Raw genomic sequence first — 23,477 nt, forward strand, 5'->3', positions numbered from 1 at the left:
CGGTTGACATTGAAGCAGGCTTTTCGCTGTGCCAGATGGCGTCGACCTGTCTTCGAATGATCAACATGTCCTGCATCATCTCCTTCCCTAGGGCAAAGTTTTTCCCGTTGAACTTTCGGATCTCAACTCCTGTACCGGATGTTGAAGCCATGTTCTTTATGGAAGTGAGATTCACTAACCTGGTATTTTCTCTTTCAGCTTTTTCTCTTGTTTGTTACCGCCGAACAACAAGTCACTCTAATACCAATTGTTGTTTAGGTGTAAGCGGAAGTGTGTGTGGACCTGTCGAATTTTGCTCAGCAAACAACAATGAAAGAGTGAAGGCAAGAAGATGAACAGAAGATGGACACGCTCTTAAGCTTTAATGGAAGCTCTGTTATTTTGATCTCTCTCTTTGTAATTCTTTTCTCAGATATTCAAGTCTGATTCAAGTAGCAATATTACAATGTTAGGTTAGGGCTTATATACTCAACCCCTAACTATTGGATGTGTTCACACTAGTAAGAATACAAAGTGGAGGAGTTGGCCTTTTTTGCCAACATATTTATACTTATACATAGTATGGGCTATTTACAAATATAGATATTATTATTATCTAATAATAATAATAGTCATTCATCATCCGATTGCTCGACTAGTCAATTTGACTAGCCAACTCCTATGTTGATTGTCTAGTCGGTCTTGTCCTTGACTTGGATCATCTACTGTCGACTCTCTCTTAGTTTACTCTTTCATGTCTTCGATTGTCGGCTCTTACCAGCCCGAATGGTCGGCTCCTCCCACAAGAGGGACATATTCCCAACAAATACATGAGAGGTAATGATCAAGGCTTGAATTTGACGGGCATATTTTAAAGATGTATGTCATATGACATAAGAGTACAAAAACTAACATGTCATTTGACATACAAGTTTTAATAATGAAAAGCTCTATATGATGCTTCATTATTATACATTTTATTACTATAGAAAGTACACAAATAAACATAACTACCTTACAAAGATAATGAAATACATAAAATAAATATTGTGTTAATTCTTTTTAAGCCAAAGCACAAACAAGATATGTATCGATAATCATAATTCATTCTTGCAAAGAGGATACAATAAGCTTCAAACAAAAAATCGTACCAATTGAATACTTAATCATCACATATTTCTTAAAGCCCCAAAAACACAAAAAAATGTTTATAATTGTGCAACATGTGTTCACTTCAATGATACCATCCTTCTCTCATTCTCTTCAAGCCAAAGGTTAAATATATCCGTCCAACAAATGTTTGATGTCTCTTGAGCATTCAAGGATATAAACATCAAAGCATCTAAAGTTTCCAAAGATAAACCATTTCTAATATTATTTTTTATGATATTTTGACGTGAAAAGCCTTGTTCACATGCAGTTGTACTAATAGGAATAGTCCTACATAGTTGCCACAATTGCATAATACCCGGAAATAATTGCCACCAAGATTGTGCTTTGCAACAAATATCCCATGCATCATGCATTCCTCTTCCTTTAGCAATTGTAACAAGCATACCAACAAAATCTTCTCGTTCATTGAAGCATCTTTTCATGTCAACAATTTGCCTATCAATATTAAACTTCCCAATAAGTTTGTGCAACCATTCGTTTGTCTTTTTCTCTCTTTCATTTTCCTCAATGGGATATGAAGATGGATTAAACAACTTGACAACATTGAAAAATGTAACATCCAGGAAACAATTGTTTAAGGCATCAATAACATGTTGGACAAAGTCTTTTCCAATGCTAATGCATTCATCCAAACTACCATTTTTCACATTACCATGAAAAATATTCAAGTTGAAATTACTATCTTCATTCTCACTATCAGGTCCACTCATTAGTTTTCTTTATTGTTTTACTACCTCCTTTGGGTTTGGAATTGGTATAAACTTCAATAGATATGAATGAGTAACATTATCACATCCAATATACATATGTGAGTATGTCATCGTTCACATTAGATAGAAAGTTTGCAAGAAACATAGACCGAATACCAAATGTTTCTCATGGATGATATCCAAGTGAACACCAAGCATAGTTACATCCATAGATTGACCCATGCATGAAATTCGTAATATTCGTAAAATTCGAGATTCATACAAAATGACCCTAAGAATATTACAAAACCATTCGTTTATTTATTTATTATTTAAAAAAATAATTTTATATATTATATATAAATATATTATTAGTCTAAGGTCCCCTTATCAAGGTGAGATAAAAATATAAAATTTTGTGAGAATTTTTTATTTATTCCATTTATTTACATTTTTTTTTTTTATTAAAAATTAAAACATATACAACTAAGTTTTGATAAATATTATTAGTGTGAGTTCCCCTTTTTAATGTGAAATAAAAATATGAAATTTAGTTTATTTATTTACATTTATTTATTTATTTTTCGTTTTATTAAAAAATAAAACAAATACATTTAAGTTTTATATATATTATAAAAATATTATTAGTATGAGGTTCCCTTTTAATAACAAATAAAAATATCAATTTTTGTGGGAGAGTAAAGTGGGAAATTAATGAACCTTTTATTTATTATTTGTTATTTTTTTATATTTATTAAAAATAAAACAAATACTTTTAACTTTTAATTTTTCCATTTATTATATAAAAATATTATTTGTGTAAGCCTCCTTTTTAATGTCAAGTTAAATATCCCATATTTAATGTGAAAGTCTCTTTGTTATATGATATATATATATATATATTAGAAACTAAAAAGTAGGAACTCTTTTTTTTTCTTTTTTTTTAACGAATATTTTTCATGTATTCTTATGCGTATTCGTATGTATTCGTATGGTAACCCCCACGAATGCGAATATGTCAATCTATGGTTACATCCGTTAATTCCCTTTGGAATTGCTCATTTAATTTATTTAATTGTACAAGAATATCTGCCAATAGGTGTAACATAAATTGCACTTGGAATATAGTAACATACTCATACAATTTTTTCTCATGTTTTTCTCATTGTTCTAAAATTGCAGGCATAAGTGTAAATAGTCTCTCCATTACTTGGCCTCAAGATAACCATCATATGGAGTGAGTTTTAAGCACCTTCAAATCACCCTTACCATGTCGTTTCATTATTTCTTTTAGCTCCTTGTGTCTATTAGTTGACTTTTCCAACCAAGAGTATACTTTATTTGCAAATGCATCAAGGAAGCTAAACACATGTGCATGAGACGTTATATATGCATATTTTATGGCACGCGCTTCATGATGTGCAATGCAATGCACTCCCAAAATATTAGGCATCATGGCTTGAAACTTAGAAATTGCACCATTGTTCTTCCCTATTATAGATGATGCCCCATCATTTGCAAAAGCGACAAGTTCTTTTAAAATCTGAATTGCTCTCCAAAATGATTTCACATTTCACATTTTCCACCGGAAGAAGTCGCACAAATTTACAATGTGGCTCCCCTTTGCCACCTTCACTTAAGTACAAGACATAAATAATGAGGTGTTTTTCCAATGTATGATCGGTGCTTTCTCAATCAAGATGGAGTAAAATGAACTTCCACAAATTTCATCATACAAGGGTTTCCTTGTGTGATTCTTAATGGCCATTAAGAATTCTTTTGCAGATTTGGCATATTCTTTAGCCTAAGCACCATATTCTTTTGTGGCAGGGACATCCGAAGTACCAAGTTCTTTTTGTAACTTACATTGTTTTACATATTTCTCTAATGGAATATCATTGCAAGCATGAAAATGAACCAAGTTCATGCATAAAAGTATCCTCTCATATTCTAAATGCATGATTTTTGAAATTTTGTCATCCATTGGGCCTTTCACATTTGCATTTTCCTTTTGTTTATTTACATGATACATGGCACTTGCTATCACATGATCGAATGACTTTGCATGTTCATTCAATGAAGACATTTGCATGCTTTGAGATCCACCATCCGTAAAAACATTGTTCTTTCTTGCATCTTCACAACACATGCATTTGATTATATCATCACCTAATAAGGACTTTGTCACATGATGCCCATGGGTGAAACAAAGTCCGTTGGTTTCTCCACTTTCTTTTTTGTTTATTAGAAGAAGATATTGAACCAATTGCGTTTGTAATCACCTCTTGCTCATTATTTGGTGCATCATTAACATGTGCTGCCTTGCAAAACATACTCTTGATAGACTGTTGGTGTGCTTTGTTCTTTGTTCTTTGTTTTCCCCCTAAAATTATTGAAATAATAGACATCTAAAAATGTACTAGAAGCATTTCATTTCAATATAATAGAGACAATCAAGTTATTGCTTAGGTAATACAATGACAATATTGTATAATAACTTGTTAAATGAACATAATATGATAGATGGTCATGGTAACTCACATTTTTTAAATGTAGTTCAAAAATGTTAAAGGTTGAAGGATGTCTTTATTCTATTGCTGCGGCACAAAAACGCTACATAAAACCAATAATTTTTAAGTGGAACAATAACTTGCTACCTAATAGTAAGTACTCACCTTTTTCCTATACTAATAAGTTATTACTAACCCTAATTTTTTAATAAAGCATAGTAATAAGTATGTATAAAAAAGTAGGTTAGTAAAACATTTAGTTTAAAAAAACTTAAAATCAAACCTAGAGGTATGGTGGCAGAAACCAAGAACGAACCATCTAGAAAGGTTTTTCGAGTACAATACTACGCTAGGAAGGCAAATCAATGGGTGCTACTCAAACTCGCAATAGCTAGAGGGATCAAGGCATATCTGATGACTTGTTGAAGTCGTTTTGGAGGAGACTATTGGCGTTCGATATGGCCAGAAAAATAAAGCTTTGGTTGTGGCTTCTTAGCCATAAGGCGGTACCTATGGGGGAGTGGTTGAGGTGTTGTGGTGGGGAGGCTGGTTGCAAGATATGTGGACACTCTTTGGAATCGATTCCTCACTATTTTTGGAATTGCGCAGAGGCGATTAACATTTGGGGTAGAAGTTTCACGATTGTGGTAGCATGCGGTGTGAATGGGAGAGTTGTATGGGGGTCCTTATAGGGGTTGAAGTTAACAGGAGAAGGCTGGACGGAACAGTTAAACCCCCATGGTCATGGATTTATAGAGCAGGGTGACAATGTGTTTCAATGTGCAAGATTTCGACTTGGCACAAACTCTGAATTTTTTGAGGAGATGTGGATGATGGTGGCTTGTTTAACAGGTCCAACACTTTTAGACCAGGCATTGTAAGTTTGTTTTTCAAAGCACAAGCTCCCAAGCGGTGAGGTATTGTTAAACATTTGGTTCGAGTTGGTATCTTGGCTGCGGGGGCGGTACGATATTTGATTAAGGGAGAATCGGATGAAGCAGAAAGAGCTCGGTCAAAGTTTCTACTAAAATGGGACAATTCTCCTATGGTGGTCGGATCATCATCAGGGCCTAAATGGAACTACTAAGCACCCAGATGGTTGTTTGCGCCAATGGCTTCCATTAGTGACTAGGAGCTGTAAATATGTATAATTGTGCTACAAGGTAGTTACCATGTTAAAAGAGTTGTTTAGATACTTTTTTTGTAAAAGAGGGGGTGGGCACTATAATCACTTTGGTGAGAAGACCAAAGTGAGTTTTGGTGAAATTTGTTGGTCTTTGATGTACTTTGTGTTGGGAAACATGTCCCTCTGAATGGGAAAAGGGAAGAGCCAAGTTGATGAGGAACTCGCCCAAGGCCGAGGCCGAAACCGAAATCATGTAGATAGCCAACTCGGGAGACTATATCTGTAAATAGCTAAAATAAGCCTATGTGGGCTATACTTGTAAATAGTCTGAAAGTTGTACTAGTATATAAGCATCTAGGGCAATCATTATATGGATGATTATCATTTCCGTGAGATAGTGAGTACGGGGAAGTAGTCTCCTTAATAGTGAGAATGCGTGAGAGAGGGAGTGTGTGAGTAAGTGCAACTCCATAACCGTCTGCTGACGAAGAAGAACTCGAGGTTGTTTCCTTTGAGTTTCTTGTTGTACCCCTCATCATCATAGTGATCAGTTTTCGGAGCAAGTGGACTCCACGTGGTTTTTCCTAGTTTGGGTTTTTACGCTAAAATCTGTGTGTTCGCTATTTTAGCTATTTTGTTCTTCGGTTTTCTGCCTGAACGTCTTGCACACGAATATACGAACGGTAACCGGCTGTGGCCGATCACGAGCGCAACACTTTGTTTGCTAACTAATACGAAGTAGTGTTTTTTTGGGAGAAAAAAATAAATATAAAAATAAAACCTAAAGTGAGTGATGAGTCTACACTCTAGTATCTTAGAGTATTTAATAAAGGACTAAAAGGTTATTGTTTAAAAATTTAAATCGATTTGAGAATTTATATCATGAATCCACGATTCATCATTATAATTTATATGATATTATTTTAAGCGCGTTATGAAAAAAACATATCATATATATTAGAATTTAGTAAATTACACACTTCATACTACATTAGTACATATTGATACTACATAGTATGATAATAGTACATGCTACATACATATATGTATTTAAAATTTTATATAACAAAATGTGACATATATATATATATAATATATATGACATAGAAAATAGAATTTTAGCATGCCATTTGACATGTATAATTTTTAAGGGGCCTTTCACATTAAAAAAGGAGGAATTTATACTTTATATGTCACTACGGACATTTTTATTAGGTGTATGTTTTTTGGACGGGCAAAATGGCCTTTGTCGGGCACGACACCCGTCAAAATTCCTGCCTTGGTACTAATTATAAAATACATAGTATGAACCATACGTACCATATGTGCATTCTCATTCGCGAATGTTTCAATCATTCATTCGGAGTATGGTAAACACCCTTTGAAGTATGGTAAAATACCATACTTTTGTATTCATTATTTAATTATAAGATAAATTTTTATTTTTAAGGTAAGGAAAAGTTAAAAGGCAAAAATGTGTAAACAAAAAAAAACCAAAAACATAAAGAATGTTTCGATAACATTCGTGTGCATTCGTATGAAAAGACGAATGTTTACCAATGCATTCGAGTAGTATGATAAAATATATGTATGAAGAAAATGTGACACGCAGAAGAAGAAGAAGAGGAAGACCCTTTCTTCCTCTTGACCAAATTTTTAACAATAATTTGAGAATAATTCTTCTTCTTCTTCTTCTTATTATTATATAGCCTGTCTTTGCCTTTGATTTCTGGCATTTCACAGACAGACTGGCAGATAGACAGCCCACCTATAGAGAAGCTTTCATCAGAATCATCCCTCTGATCTGCATTTCTCTTGTTTGGGCCATCGGAGCTTTGATCCTCTGTTGGGCGGGAGATCCACAAAGAACCTGCTAGTTACCCCAAGATTCTGCTTATCCAAACCTGGCGAAAGAAAAGCCCTAATCTTGCGTTACAGGTGAAAATTTGCCCTAATCTTGTATCACAGGTGAAAACCTAATATCTCATCAAACAAGTGAAACCCTGATCTTTTTTTATCAAACAGGTGAGAACCCTAGTCATACCATACAGGTGAAAACCCTTATCTCTGATCATCACTTGGTGAATCCCTAATCCTATCAGACTGGTGAAAACTCTTGTCCATCGCTATCTATCACTTGGTGAAACCTTAATCATATACCAAACAGGTCAAAAAACAATATTATTTAACCATCATTTGGTGAAAGCCTAATACTACTAATTAGGTGAAAACCCTAATCTTTGATCATCACTTGGTGAAAATCCCCTATCCTACTAAACAGGTGAGAATCTTATCTTCGATCATCACTTGGGGAAACCCTAATCTTTTGTCAAAGAGGTGAAATCCTAATTCTCAAGCATCCAGAAGAAACACGAGAATTTTGGGTTTTCCAACAGATAGAAAGCTTTTCCAATGCCGTCTTCATGGTCGCCACCCGACCTTTTCACACTTCGGAGAGCTGGCAAAGTTTCAGAACTTCTTTACTTCACAAAGGATCTACCTAAAGACTTAGACACACTAAGAATGCAAGTCTCATTCAAAGGAGACCCTGACTACAGCACCAACTATTACCGACATTCTATGTCACTTAGGGTTATCAAATCAATGGCTTTCTTAGTAATCTTTGTCATGATCACCTCAGCATCTTTACTGTATGGGTCAGGCGTATTTCTCGAGAGAGCAAACTATTTGGGCCGGCAATGCTACAACGTGAAATCGAGACCAGAAAAAGAGACTGCGAAACTGGACAATGGGACGAGCCCTAACTTGAACATGCTCAAATTTGCTATGGTCACATGCCAAGATGGTGGGAATGTTATTCCTGGAAGATCTTTTGAAGGTCTTGCTGATTTGGTTACTCCTAACAAAATTAGTTATACGAAAAGACATGGTTATCAGTTCGTTGACGCCAGTGATCTTCTTGACAAAAGTAGACCCCCTAGTTGGAGCAAAATCTTGGCTGTCCGCAAGTATCTTGCTGACTATGATTGGGTCTTTTGGAATGATGCGGTAAGTTTCTACAGAAACACACACACACACACACACACACGAAAATTTAGCTTGATCTTGCTAGGTTTTTTATCTTGATTTTATGTGCTTTCATATATGCTCCTTTGGAGAATTAGTGCTTTTTGTTAGAGAACATGTTTTGATGGTGCAAGCTTAAGAGTTATCTAACAGGCTTATTTAAAAGTAATTGGAGGATACTGCCCCATGAATTGATGTTTTTGAGTTCTATATATTTATGTTTACTTTATTACTGAGCGGTTTTCCTCGGTAAAAATGTTTTGGTGATGTATGCTATTGGAGACATGCTGTAACTTCAGTTATGCAAGTTTTCGATCATAACTATGTGCCTGCATTCATACTGTATGACTAGAAGTAGTGATTTTTGTAAGCAAAAAGCTTCGTTCCAATGTTTGGTGATGTATCCAAATTGATTCATCTAATAGGCTGAAGCTTAGATGCTTGACCCTTACCATCTTTTGATCGTCATTTTTTATTTACAGATCATCGCAGAATTAATTATTCTTTTGTCTGTGAGCAGAATTAATTATTCTTTTGTCTGTGAGAAGCTCATTGTAGTGTCATTATTATTTTATCGATGCATACTGCATTAGAAGAGTTCATGTTATAGTCCATATACTTCGGTTGCAATTCATATTTCTTTTTTATGAGGTTATTAGTGCTGTTGTTTGATCTTTGCTAAATCTAGAAGTAATTCAAAATTGATTTACCTGTTCGTGTTTGATTAGCATTGCCTAGCTGCATTCTGGATAATGTTTTTTATTGCAAATTTCTTGTTTTCATAATGATCTTATCTTGTGATTTTTCAGGACTCGGTTGTGACAAACCCAGCAATTGCATTGGTAAGCATTATAAAACAATTCCTGTTTTCTTATAAATGCTATTAATATGAAGAGCCCTCCTCACTGTATGCCTACCTAAAACCATGTTTTCAGGAGGATATAATTGAATCGATTGTTGGAAATATGGAATTTCATGAGATGCCAGATTTCATAGTCACAGAGGATGTGACAGGTGTGAATGCAGGTATGTACATAGATTTACATGCGTTCATGGAACTTTTTATATTAGATTTCCTGTGGTGTTGACATTTTGCGGAACTCTTTGTATCAATTTTTTGGGAATTAATACTCTTAAAGGAAATTATTCTGATTGATTTCCTTCGATATTTACACCTTATGAAACATTTCTTTTATATATGCCTTAGGTATTCATACTCTTATGGAAAATGTTTTGAGCAAAAATGCCAAAATACCCATATTTTATGGATATTTACCAGGATACCTTGAAGTTTTAAAAATGATCAGAATAACCGTTTGGGTTAGTCAATTTTGTGCTTTATAAGTGTATTCTTGTAACGTCTAAAACTTAGCCGTGTTCTGGTAAATAGTAACAAATATGGGTTATACTGGTATTATTCCCAACTTTATTTTAGGTTTCCATGGCTATTTACACTCTGATGAAATTTTTTTTTTTTATAGATTTCCTCTACTTTTTGTATAGATTTCCTTGGGTGTTCAACCCCTTAAGCAACTTATTTCAATTTCATTGTCTCTTAACACCTTGGTTTTTGAAAATTTTCTTTTCAGGGATGTTTTTCTTCCGAAACTCAACTTGGAGCATGCAATTCCTCGATCGATGGTGGAATCAAACAGCGTTTATCCGGCCCTTTGGTCAAAAGAAAAGTGGAGATAATGATGCCCTCAAGTTTCTAATAAGGAGCATGCCTGTTGAAGAACGCAAACGCCATGTTCGAATCCCCAAAATGCAATGTGTCTTCAATTCAAATCTATGGGAACCTTCACTAAAAAGTAGCCGCCGCTTGGTGACCTTGGCAAAGACTGTGTGGCAAGGTTGGTAAAAACTAAGGAACCCTTTGTGATGTGTAAATGATTGGGCAGATTTATTTCTGATGAAACTTGAAAGTATTGGGGTAATATTTCACTTTTTGGTGCATTTACTTAGTTCTTGGTAAATATTACTGGTAAATAAATTCTTTAAAATTTCTGTAGACTTTTGGGAAATGATTGGATGAAGATATATCTTGTTAGGAATCCCTAAGGTTAGAGATATTACACTTGTATTTCAACATTTCTATTAAATCCTTCTTATCCATGTACATTTTAGTGTCCTATGGAAGTGCTGAAATATTGGTATAATTTACTCAATTTCCATAACATTAGGCAAATATGGATTGTAAACTCAAGTACTGGTAGATTTTGAAAATATAACCTAAGCTTTCCGAAGATACTTAGCCAGATTTGATTGTGAAATACCTTAGAAATTTATCATTCCTCAATCCCCTTATTTTCTGCCCTGAATTTTGAATTTGAATATCCTATTATCTATTTAGAAATAATTTTCGTTGTTAATGATGTGCCGGACTCAGGTGTATATTCTAAAGGCGATTTCATGGTGCATCTGGCGGGGCTGAATGACAAGAAGACATGGATAAAGAAGATACTTCGGGACATCGAAGAGGAAGAAAAAATGGCAAGAAAGAAAGAGAAGAAGTTGACTCGCACCATTAATGACAAACTTACTTCATAGCGATATTTTTTCTTTTTCGTGTTATTTTGTGGAGTTCTATTTAAAGCCAAATTCTTTTATTCATTGTGGTGGTGACAAGGTGTGAGCAGGCAGTTTCACATTGAGTGCCTGGACATGCTTTCAACCATATATATATATATAGATAGATAGATAGATAAAGAGAGATCTATACATTCACAAATATTCTTTCTATGATTTCCAAGTTGGAGTGTTTTCTCGTGATTTAGGTGATGCTTGAGGGAGATATCTGGCATACTTCTTATTCCACTCTATCCATTGGAGCTGATGGTATTTGTAAAAGAAAATGTAAAATGGTGCTGGATGATCTCTTTGAAGCATCAAAAAGTTTTGGTTTGCCTTCTTGAGTTTGTGTAAAGAAAGAATCGCTCCCATTTGGTATATTCTTTGTAAATTTTAGCTTTGGCATTTGGTATATTCTTTGTAAATTTTGGCTTTGGTGGTTCGGTTTTCTCTTCTCAGCTGTCATACACTTTTTAGCATCAGAGTGTAATAGATTTTTGTATAGAATGACCACTCACCCATGAATATTATTTGTTCTTTGGTATATAATCTCAATCAGCAGAATCTTACACGACACTTCTCTATGACAACAGAGTTCTTAAATTTCAATGTTTGTATATTAAATTGGGCTTCAAGTCATTTAAATTTAGCTGGAGCAATACAGCTAGAATTAAGGTGGCCTGCCTTTGTTTTAGGCTAAAGCTTTCAATAATTTATTCAATTCTGATATGGATCTCTGATTTAAGCAACCCCTTGTACAATCCATGCAATCCTCCCTATATATACCTTTCAAATAATTTTAACATACAATTAACAGTGATTAGCCCCAGTTGTAATCTCCTTGAAAGAGTAACAATCATTGTAATTTTTCTTAAAACAGATAATCATTCAATATTGATTGCCTATCTCATCCTCTGTAGTTTGACTTATCAATTCATTGGTGGAATTCAGTTAGAGTGTTGGTAGTTATAGCTCTATTTCAAAAACTGTCTAAACCTTTATGTTGCACATAATCAATGGATGTATCCAAATAAAGAAGGCATGGAGTAAACTGACCAAGAAAACAAATAACACTTCCAGTAGAAAAATAACATAGAAGAATGTCAATAATCTAATAGAAGCGTTTCACTAATATCAAGGCATAGAACAGGCCAAGCTTTCATTAAAGCAAATTGACTCGCTGCAGCATAGATTAAGACAATTTATCTTTTAAAGAGATCAATTTTCTTGATTTCCTTGAAACCCATTGGTTTTCAGTACGTTGCCAAATAAATAACCTTTGGAATGTGGTACTAGAGGAATTATCAGGTCATAACTCATCCCCTTTTTATCCAGGTTTTGGGGATTGACAAAGGCATTTGCACAAATGAAGAGAAACTTGGGGTTGAGGAGGATCAGTCCAAGTTTCTACCTTTAACCATCACACTCCAAAGCGAAAAGATTATGCATCCCTATTTTGAAGAAACAATGGCTAAACTTGGATAAAAGAAGGAAAAAAGCGAGCCCACGTGTTATTGCTAACTTTTCGCGAAATTAGCAGAACGCCATAATTGAAAGAAAGAGAGAGGTGAGGAATTTGGGTTTAGATGGATGTAGCTCAATTGGTAAGGTTACCCAATGGAAACCAGGTGGTCATGGGTTCAACCCCTACATTCCACAATGGCATCTAGTAAATTAAGAGGATATGTATGGAGTAATAGAGAGATGAGAAATTCGGGTTTCGAACCCAAGATATAGTGTTAGTAGTGTAAATGACTTACCACTAGGGTAAGCTAATTACGATAAAAAAAACAGAGACTAATCCTCAGAGCTACAAAATTAAATGAAGTAAAGACCAAGAAAGAAGACTAAAGATTACTTGATCTATACCCAAGAAACCAGTGAAATATCTTACCCAAATAATAATAATACTTGATTCCGAATGTAAAGTGCTCTTACAGCAGCTACAAAATTCCTTCAAACAAGAGCTCGAAAGGGAGAAGATGATTCATCCAGACTTGAGGGACAAGGTGCAAAGGGTCGAGTCCCAAACTTACATAATAAGAATGAATAGAGTGAGAGCATACCATATATATCTCCCCATCATTCCATGACCTGTGAAAAATCGACTATGCATAATGGAATGGACAAGATCCCATCTAGGACCATGAGAATGGAATAAATCATCCATTTATACAAGGTAAACAAGTGCCAAACCTAAAATATAATGTGATACAAAATGGAAAGGGAAGGGGAGTGCATATGTTACTCTATGATCCATAGTCTTAAATATGTCAGCAAAATACTCTTTAAGATCTACATATTTCCAATAAAAAACAAGAGCAAGTAAAACCCAGCAAATAAAGAGCATAGAAATATTATTCAAAATCCGTAATCATGAATCAACTACGTGCAATTTCCGAAGAAAACAAGTGCAGGAGCATGTTATTGATCCACATCCTGGAGACAAGAGCGAGAACTTCCCGAACAAAAACAATGAGATAGACAGAGAGAGAAGAGCATATCTCCATGCGATTCGACAATGAAATATGTAATTGTTAAACTGTTTAAACTGTTTAACTGTGGGATCACGGTAACAAAATCTGTGCAAAAGCACTCAGATTTGTTGCAGCAATCTTTGTAATCTAAGAGGAATCTGTTTCAACGCCAATTTTATGCAACACTTGGATTCGTAGTAGCTGCAGTAGTATCAGTGGTAGGAGCAGTGTCAACACTGTTCACTGCAGCATTTTCCTGTGCTTCCTTTGCTGCTTTGATGCGGTCGAGACCGGAGAAGAATGCCATCGGATTGAAGAGAGTCGAGAAAACACTTCTCCGGTACACAGACAGAAGGTCCAAACCCGCAGCTTTCTTCACATCCACATGGTTCAGAACAGTATCCTTCTGTTTCCCATACAGAAGAAGCATACTGTCGTTCAGAGATGGCGGCGGAAGAAGCTTGGAGATCATGTCCGGTGAGACACCCTTGCCAAGGTACAGAAGACACAGAGGACCAGGGGAGGAGGAGATCATGGAAGCGAATTTCCCTCCGTTTCTTCTGATTTCTCCATCATTTTCTTGCTGGTGATGTCCATTACTGCGACTGTGTTTGAAGTTGGGTTGGAAGAGAGACTTACCGTGAACAGACGCGAGCGAGTTTTTGAGCTCTCGCCATTGCTTGCAGTTAACGCCACTGCAGTGGAAGAGAAGGGACGCCGACGCTTCTGCTTCCACAAGCTCGGCTTTCCTCTGCATCAGAAGCTTCCGAGGAGAGATCTTCTTCTTCTTCTTCTTCGCATTCTTTTCGTCATCTTTGGCGATGGAAGAGACAGCGGCTCGGACGATGGAGCCTGCAGCAGAAGAAGAAGAAGAAGAAGTAATGGAAGTTCTTGCAAGGCTCGCCATGGCTGAAACCCTAATCCACAAAGCCTGCAGAAAACCCTAAACCCTAATCGGACATATCTCCTCTATGTCTCTGTCTCTGCTTCTGACTGTCTGTTTTTCTATAATATGTAAATTGCAAAAATGCCCTCCACACTTCCAACAAATCCCCAAATTACCCTCCAAATTTGTCTCTTTTTGTTTTTTGTCTAATTTTCTTTGCATGTATCATACATACATACATTATACATACATTATACATACATATATACATACATACATATATACATACATACATACATTATACATAAATACATACATACATACATACATACATACATACATTATACATAAATACATACATACATACATACATACATACATACATACATACATACATTATACATACATACATACATAAATACATACATACATGCATGCATACATTGTAGAAGAATGAACCAAATTATTGTAAACAAAATCCCTAGAGTGCAAAATGAATATATTACTCCAATTTTGAGTGAACTGACTATATTACTCAAAAGTATTGTAGGGTTCAATATGTCTAATCATTTGCATGATGGTGTTTTATGACTGATATTTGAGAACGACTATTAATAACATATTATAGATTATTTCGAAAAATCAAATTATCATGTTAACTGAAGTGATTATAATATTTATGGGCAATCTTTAATCTCAAATAAGAAGCACAATTTGGAACAATATTAGTGAGGAAATCTTGTGGAAATTCATCTACAATGAGATCACTATGAATGGAATCAATAAAGGTTAAATTTGTGGGCACTTTTAAGGCGCTAATTTTCATCAATTGGAAACAATCAGGACCCAAGCGGACCTGCTTTTGATGGTTAAAAGCAGGTTCTCATAAATGAAGTGCCATATATGAAGTCTATGATAGAGCATATGCATTTCCTTGTTGTATTCTTGGATGATACATGGTCATGAAATCATAATGCATAGGAAATTTTGTTCAATGACCTTGTAGTTTGACTTAAGGCTTGAGCACTCTAGAATATGTTACATTTTTATGAGTATTGCAGACAATGATCTAGCTGGAAGAACCTTCAAGGATATGATAATAATGCTTAAAAGAATATATGATACCCAAGATCTCCATGTCTTGAATCTCATAATTAATTTCCTCAACTTAAAATGTTCATGAATGGAAAGTGACTAGCTGCAATAGTCTTTGGTTTCTGACAAGACATTTCAAAGTGCAAAATTAAACATTCTAACTTCTAGGATAAGGGCTTTGCTTGACCAATATGGATTAAAATAGAGATGAATGTAAATTGCATGCTTTAATATTTGAAATTCCTTTCTTGCACCTCAAATCCATGCAAACGATTGGGTTTTTAATGTAAGTTATGCAATCTTCTTCTAGTAAGCTTAATGAATTTACGATAAAAAACTGTAAACACCAAAAAACATTGGACATCACACTTAAATCGGGGGGTTTGCAAGTCTAGAATTGTTTGTAACTTTGCTAGATCCATAAAAGTAAATTCAATTAAGATTATGTAGCATGGAATCCCACTTGATCGCAATAAAAAAACTTCACTTCTTGAGTTGGACATAGAGTCTTGGAAAAGATCAAGATGTCATCTAGATAAACAATGGTGAATATGTCCAAGAAGTCTTGACAAATATTGATGACCATATGTTGAAAAATTGATGGCATGTTCGTGAAATGAAAATGCATGATTGTCTACTCAAAATGTCAACATCGAGTGTAAAACATGGTCTTCTACTCATTGCTCAACAATCTAAACCAAATTATAGGCACCTCGAAAGATCAAGCTTTTTGAAGTATTTGGCTCCATTTCAGCGCTGCAAAAGAGTTAGATTAGAAGCAAAACATACGCATTCAATTTGTGACTCTGGGATTTTGTTTAAGCCTTGATGATCTATGACTAAGAAAAGAGACCCATATTTCTTCTTAACAAAGAAGATTGGTATGCCAAATGAATCAACTTGGTAAATTCCCATTGATATATTCTTGAAGAACTTTGAGCTCTAATGGCTCTAGATTATAAATTAGCTCCCATGACTAACCTTCCACTAGTTGATGATCGACATGACAATTGTAAAGCCGATATTCTAGGAGCATATCAACCTTCCCCTTATCAAAGACATAATTGAGATCTTGATACTTGGTTGGAAACAAGGGTTGACTTTTTTTAAGGATTGGGGGATGACATTGTTACTGTTGCAAATATATACATTTCTTCTTTGTGTCCCTATTCACATACCTTTATAGGGAAGTTGTTGAGATTCAATGATACATTGGAATTGCGTGGTTATTATAGGATTCTAGGATTGCTTGTTTTCTCCAACCAAGCTCTAGATTGTGAAACTCGAACCACGTTAGACCAAAGACAACTGGATGCTCAAGATGATGGATCATATTGAATGAAATCACATAAGTTAGGCTATATAAGAGAGCAAAAGAAAGGACTCAATAACACCTAGAAGTAGAAGTTCAACTTGCGCTACAAAAAACCCTATTAACTTGATTTGATGAAATGGAATCTTTGCTTCAAATGGAATCTATAAGACTTGGGTTATCCAACTTGTAAAGAATAAGATATGATTCTGTGCAACAGAAGAGGTGTGTGTGTGGAAAGAGGATAGGAGAGGAGAGAAACACAAGACAGATCTAGAATAAGAGAAATGAAGTACTCAAGAAGATGTAAATTAACAAGGAGAATATCAAGTACAAGAATATAGCATTACAAGGGAGACTAACTGACACTTTATGAAGTAGGAGTAGGGTGCTTTATATAAGGTCACCCTCTCTCTTCATTAACTCACTATAACGCACACTCTCTTTCTAGAACCTTGGAGAATGTGGAGACTCATTAGTCATGGGGAATATGGAACTCATTAGTTATGTGTCATAGAATATTATTCTATGACACATAGTTAATGTGTAGAGAGTAGTGGTGACTTTTGACCTTTGAGTGCTCATAGATTCTCAAAGGGTGTGTTCACATACTAGACTAGGCTGAACTTGATTCTCAACACGCCCTCTCAAGCTCAACTTTGGTCGGCTTCTTTCGGTTGATTTCCGCTTCGGCTGATATCCAGTTCAGACGGTCTCCACTTCTATCTTGTACTCCCCCTCAAGCTTGGCAAGTCAGGGATCGTCAATCCAAGGTCTGACATGAATTGCCAAAGCTTGTCGGCTCCTAGGGCTTTGGTGAAGATGTCGATTGTTTGAAGATATGTGCTAATGTGTTGAAGGTCGACATCTCTAGCCTGAATGCACTCTTGGATGAAGTGATAGTGCACTTTGATATGCTTCGTGCACTTGTGGAACACTGGGTTCCAAACCAAATGAATACTACTCATGTTGTTGCAATAAAGGGGGATAGGATCCTTGAAGGGAATGCCCAGATCCTTCAAAATCCTCTTGAGCCATATGGCTTCACATACAGCCACAACCGCACCCCTGTATTCTCCCTCTGTGCTCGAAAGTGCAATAGTTGGTTGCTTCTTGCTACTCTAGGAGATGGCTCCACTCCTGAGAGAGAAGACTAATCTTGAGGTCGATTGTCGGTCGACATTTTTGTAACCTTCGACTTGAATTGGCATTGCCGTCTTATAGAGAATGCCACAATCTATTGTGCCGCTCACGTATCGTAGCACTCACTTAGCGCAATCCAAGTATGTCACGTGGCTTTTGCATGAATTACCTAAGGAGATTGACTAGGTAGCTGAGGTCGGGTCGAGTGATTGTGAGATAAGTGAGGCTCCCGATCAGTTGTCGATACTGAGTCAACTCACACTCTTCTATGTCGGAGTCGGCAACTAGCTTTAGGTGCCGATCGAGAGGGGTTGCCATAGACTTATACTTAGTCATCCCGAACTTGTATAACAAGTTAAGGATGTAGTGTCGTTAGGAGATCATAAGGCCGACTGGAATATGAATTACCTCGATGCCAAGGAAGTAATAGAGCTCCTTCATGTCTGTCATCTGAAATTTTCCGGAGAGGAGGGACTTGACCATGTTGATGTTGATTAGATGCTCACCTCCAATGACCAGATCATCCACGTATAGGATGATGACAATCGGGCTTCTAGAATCATTTCTTACGTAGAGGGAGTTGTTGGATTTTGACATATTGAAGCCGATTCGATGAAGATATTGTGTTACCTTCGAATGCCAAGCACTTGGTGCTTGCTTAAGGCCGTAGAGTGGCTTCTTTAGTGGATTCGAAGACGGGTGGTTGTATGATGTACACCTCTTCTTCTAATACGCCTTGAAGAAATGCGTTTGTTGAGAGACGAGCTCAACATGCGCCGAATCGGCTAAAGAGCCAAGAGCCGAGAGCCAAATCGAATAGAGTTTGATTCGGGTGTGCTGAGTCGAATGAAATCCGAAAAAGGCAGTTGAGGGCCTATATTCCAATTATAGTAAATGGGAATATTGTAGGCAGAATTAGTGTAAGGCTCATTTATGAGCATTCAAGTACTAATGGTACTTGTGTCAACCCACTCGTTAAGGGCATGTATATAAAGTGCACTCTAAGCATTGTTGTATGCACTGAGTCTTTTAGTAATCAAAATATTGTTGTCTTCTCTACCCAGTGTCTCTCTCACACTGTGTATGCATTGTTTGTGTTTACCTAACTGTCGAGTTTCTAAAACCAATTGTGTACTCGGTGTCTATCACACACGCTTCTGCACACGTATTCTTTTGCATGGTATCAAAGCGCAAGGGTTGAGACTCCTCTGCAACCGACAGAAAAGACAGGAACATTGATAGGGGAATGGGAAGCTCTCTTCCGACCGAAAAGCTCTATAGGAGAAACTACGCATTTTAGTCATACAAGATGCAACAGTACCTGCTCGGGCATGGCTACTGGAGTTATGTCGGAGGAGCTAATGATGCAGCACTTGAGTCGACACATAGAGATTTCCCGACCTAGGAACATGCGGCAAGCAGAGTTCTCTACTGCTTTGCATCCTATGTGAGCGATCAACTTTTGAGCTATATTCGAGACGCCAAGACGCTAAAGGATGCTTGGGAAAATTTGAAAAAGATTTTCGCCGCGAGCACCACAACCAGAAAGCTTCAACTCAAACAGGAGTTGAGCAATATCCGATAGAGAGAGATGTTGGTGGCTGATTACACCTCCAAGATCAAGCAGATCCACGACTCCCTCGCCTCCATCAATGTGACTATCGAGGACAAAATGGTGCAAGTTTCTCTTGGAGGGTTGGCGTCGAAGTTCGGAGTATTCCGAACGGTAGTCTGAACGAGGTAGAATACGCCTTCGTTTTTAGAGCTACAATTGACGTTGCTCTTAAAAGAAAACCACTTGAGTGCATTGATAAGTACGCACACTGATAGCAAGATATTGTGCATGGAGGCGGATTGGCCTCATGGTCGTGGTGAACGAGGTGGGTCAGCGTGCAATGGAGGCGGCTGATAGGAGCAAAACTCGAGGCATAATCGAAATGCCGAAAAAATTTATGGACCCTCCACAAGTAGGGCAAGTCAATGCGGCGTCGGAGGTCAGTAAGGAAAGGTCACGACTGTTGGTAATGTGGTCAGAAGGGCCACAGAGAAAGCGAGTGCTGGAAAAAACGAACCATTTTGGACAAGGTCAGCTCGAGTTGAGGAGATGCGGATGGGTGTCAGAGATTGCACTATGGCGAAGGCTCAAGGCGAGCAGAAACGGGCCCAGTCTTTGTCATGAAGCATAAAGCCAATTCGATGGCGGTGAACACCTCAAGGTCGAACAAGGTGTGGTGTGTGGATTCAGGTGCATTGAATCACATGAAAAATCCCAAGGAGTCGTCGTCGAAATTGGTGATGACACCCCTCACCCCATCGAACACATCAAAGATGTCCCTCTAAGCCATGTTGGCCACAAGGGAATCATAAGGACTGTCTTGCATGTGCCGACGATCACTGAGAACTTGGTGTCGGTCAGACAAATTGTTGACCAGGGCATGCAAGTTCGATTTACTCATCTTGGGTGCTTCATCGAAGAAGAAGGCAAGATCATCGCACAAGGGAGGTGAGAAGGGAGGATGTTCCTCCTTGAAACGAATGACGTTGGCACCGCTATGTTCACTAAGGGGAGAAAAGTCGAATCTGACATCGACTTGTGGCACAAGAGGTTCAGCCATGTCAACTTCCCACACCTTTGGGAGATGCAGACGAAAAACATCATTTTCGACTTGCCGAAATTTAGTGGCCGAAAGAGCCAAGTCTGCGAAGCCTGCCAGTTAGGGAAGCATCGCCGACTTCCATTCCCAAATTAAAGAAATCGGAGCCGAAACAAGCTCGATTTAATCCATTCGGATGTATGGGGACCGGTGTTGTGGAGAAAAACGTCCCTAGGAGGAAACGAGAGAAACCATGCACGAACCAACCCTTCCATGTGTGGGTGTGTGAATTGATAACTTGTACATAATTATGTGTATGGAGGCTGATGTAAATATACTAGGTGCGACTCATTTATTAGGGAATCGATGCGTCTCTATGTCCGAAGAGACAGAGAATAAAGTAATGTGATTGTGACTGAAGGAGAATGGACTCTCCCCAACGACCTATATAAGGAAGAAGAGAAGGAAGAACAGAGGCATCGTGCGTTAGCGAGGACGAAGTGCTACCAGACCGTGTACCGGGCTCTCTCTCTCCTCCTTCGGTTGTCATTCTCTACGGGTTTTGGAGATCGTCGCCTCTACTTCGTGGACAGCCCATGCGCTTCCATCAGAGGCTCTCCCTTCGTGTTTCAGTGCTTGGCATGTGACGCCTGTGTGTGTGTGTGTGGACTCCCGTGTTGGGTCCGTTGCCGGTGTGCCGGTTGTAATCGTTATTGGTGTTATAATCGAATTGTTCTGTTTTCTCTCTCTCTCTTTCACTGTGTTCAGCAAACGCTCTCTCTCTCCTCTCTCACGCTCCTTGGTTCAGGGCCCCCGCGGTCCCGTCTCATTTCACCCGCGAAAGCGTAGTAACACGACATATTTGGTGAACCCGACGTGAAGGAGGCAACAAAGGAGTTGAAGATGAGGGGATCTGAGCTTGCTGAAGCTATGGCAGTAGCCGTTGACCGGCTAGTGAGCGCTCGTGAGGGAACATGTACCCTCGACAGAGTCATAGAATCGATCGTCGGCACCATAGGCCGATTTGGTGGTAAGAATGCCACGAGCTATTTTGAGGCCTATCGGGCCGAGGTGATCATGAGAGACATCCCTGAAGACAAGCGGTTGTCTGGATTCCCTCGAGTGGTGACGCCGAGCATCCATGCAGAGGTGCTCGAGGTGTTGGCCGGATGCCAGACGTGGGAGGTTTTCAAGGAGCGGCTCCTCGAAAAGTATGGGTTCGACAACTCGCTTCAATTGTCGAAGCGGGACTTCATGGCATGGGTCGAAAGCCCTGGGAAGGGGAGGAGCACATTGGCGCTCCAGGAATTCGAAACACGGTTTGCGCGGTTGTTGGCGTTAGACCGAACCGTGCTCGATACGAGCCGGGTATTGTTGTTCGTCAAAGCGGTTGACGCATTGGATAGAGAGAAGGTAGGTCTCTTGTTGGAGACCGATGAAGGGCTCACAATTGACTGGGTCGTGGTTAAAGGAGTCTGCAGCCATTTCGACAAACGACGGGAATGGAGTGATGAAGGGTCTTCGGCAGCAAGGCCCATCCCAGCAAGGCAGTTCGAGGAGCCTTCGTTGGCACGAAAAGAAGAAACCCGAAACTGGCTTGAGACGGGGTCGACTTCAAGCGGCGTGGTCAAAGGCCCCTCCGGAGGGGCGACGCTGGAAGAATTGACACAAATGGTGCGCGACCTCCAGATCGCGTAGGCACGACGGGACAACGGTGACCAGTCTCGCGACCAAAGGCCACCAGTAGGGCAGCGATGCATATGGTGCGACGCATTCGGCCATGCCCGTAGAGACTGCACGGATTTCGCAGATGTGCTTAGAACTAACACGGTGTACCTCTGGGGTGACCGGGTGCACTCCAGCGAGACTCGGAGAGCCCTGGAAGTGAATATCGGGCATGGTGGAATGAAGAGTCTGATGGAAGAGGCCGTGAATTATGCAGTGTCGGCGTCGGCAGGAATCTGGGTCGGGGGCAACGAAGGACAGAAGGCAAGCCACTCCGGGTTCTGGCCACTGGTGCTGGAAGGCCTCTCCGGAGTCCGGTTGAAGAAGGAAGAAGCGGACCGCGTGGAGCAGCGGATCTGAGAAGTCACCGGGTGGGACGACCCGATCGAAGAAAAGTCTGGCTTCGTTGAAGCTACATGCCAGAATTACGAGGTTCTGGTGGAAGACAAGCGCGTGGGCAAGGCTGGAGGGGTTGGTCCCTCGCAACAGTACGACACCCAGTTCGGCCCAAAAAAGAGTGACGCCGGCAATTCCTCAACACCGAGATAGAAAGAACGATGGACCTGCGGAAGGTCCTCGAAGAGCGGATCCTCGACAGCAAGGTGGAGCTGTCACTGAGGGAGGTGCTTGGAATCGCCAAGAAGAAGTTCCACGACTCCATTGTGGACTTGGTGAAGCGCAAACGGCTCTCCGCGGAACCGGAACCGGAGAAGCCCGTAGAGGTGCGGACAACGCACTTAGAGGATGCGGCCTTGGAGGACGAGTTGGCGGAAAGCCATTATTCTAAATTACACTCGGCCGAAGCCACTACCGAGACCCCTGTCCAGGTCGAGGATGTGCAAGAGCCGGTAGTGGCGCTAATAGACCATGGATCCGAGATCAATCTGATGTCCATGAACTTTTGCAAGAAGGGGAAATGGTCGATCAACACCCAACACGGCTGGAAGATACGCGCGGTGACCCGCGCTACGGAGGAGCTGCACGGGGCATGCCCGAACGTACGCGTGAAGATCGGCGACGTCGAGATAGACCAACATTTTTATGTGCAAGAGACATCCTCACACCCAGTGCTACTCGGCAAACCGTACATCATGGCAGCACGCATGGAGACAAAGGTGCTCGACAACGGCTCGGCATACGCGCGCATGAAGAGTCAAGCCGGACGACACT

At 38.9% G+C, this 23,477-nt stretch overlaps 1 protein-coding gene and 1 pseudogene across 1 annotated transcript; one reads left to right on the forward strand and one right to left on the reverse strand.

Moving 5' to 3' along the window:
* Positions 1–1,871: 1,871 nt before the first annotated feature.
* Positions 1,872–5,227, reverse strand: LOC147857382 (uncharacterized; annotated as a pseudogene).
* A 2,013-nt stretch (positions 5,228–7,240) lies between these two features.
* On the forward strand, positions 7,241–11,471 carry LOC147857383 (uncharacterized). Its single transcript, XM_087328642.1, has 5 exons — positions 7,241–8,486; positions 9,314–9,346; positions 9,440–9,530; positions 10,094–10,357; positions 10,894–11,471. The coding sequence occupies exons 1-5, from the start codon at positions 7,890–7,892 to the stop codon at positions 11,052–11,054; spliced, it is 1,146 nt and encodes a 381-aa protein (XP_087184768.1). The 5' UTR covers positions 7,241–7,889; the 3' UTR covers positions 11,055–11,471.
* Positions 11,472–23,477: the final 12,006 nt, after the last annotated feature.

This window comes from Azolla caroliniana, unplaced genomic scaffold (genome assembly GCF_043228905.1).
Source record: "Azolla caroliniana isolate FFs.n. ecotype wild unplaced genomic scaffold, voAzoCaro1.0.p SCAF_12, whole genome shotgun sequence".
In the NCBI taxonomy this organism is placed as follows: Eukaryota; Viridiplantae; Streptophyta; class Polypodiopsida; order Salviniales; family Salviniaceae; genus Azolla; species Azolla caroliniana.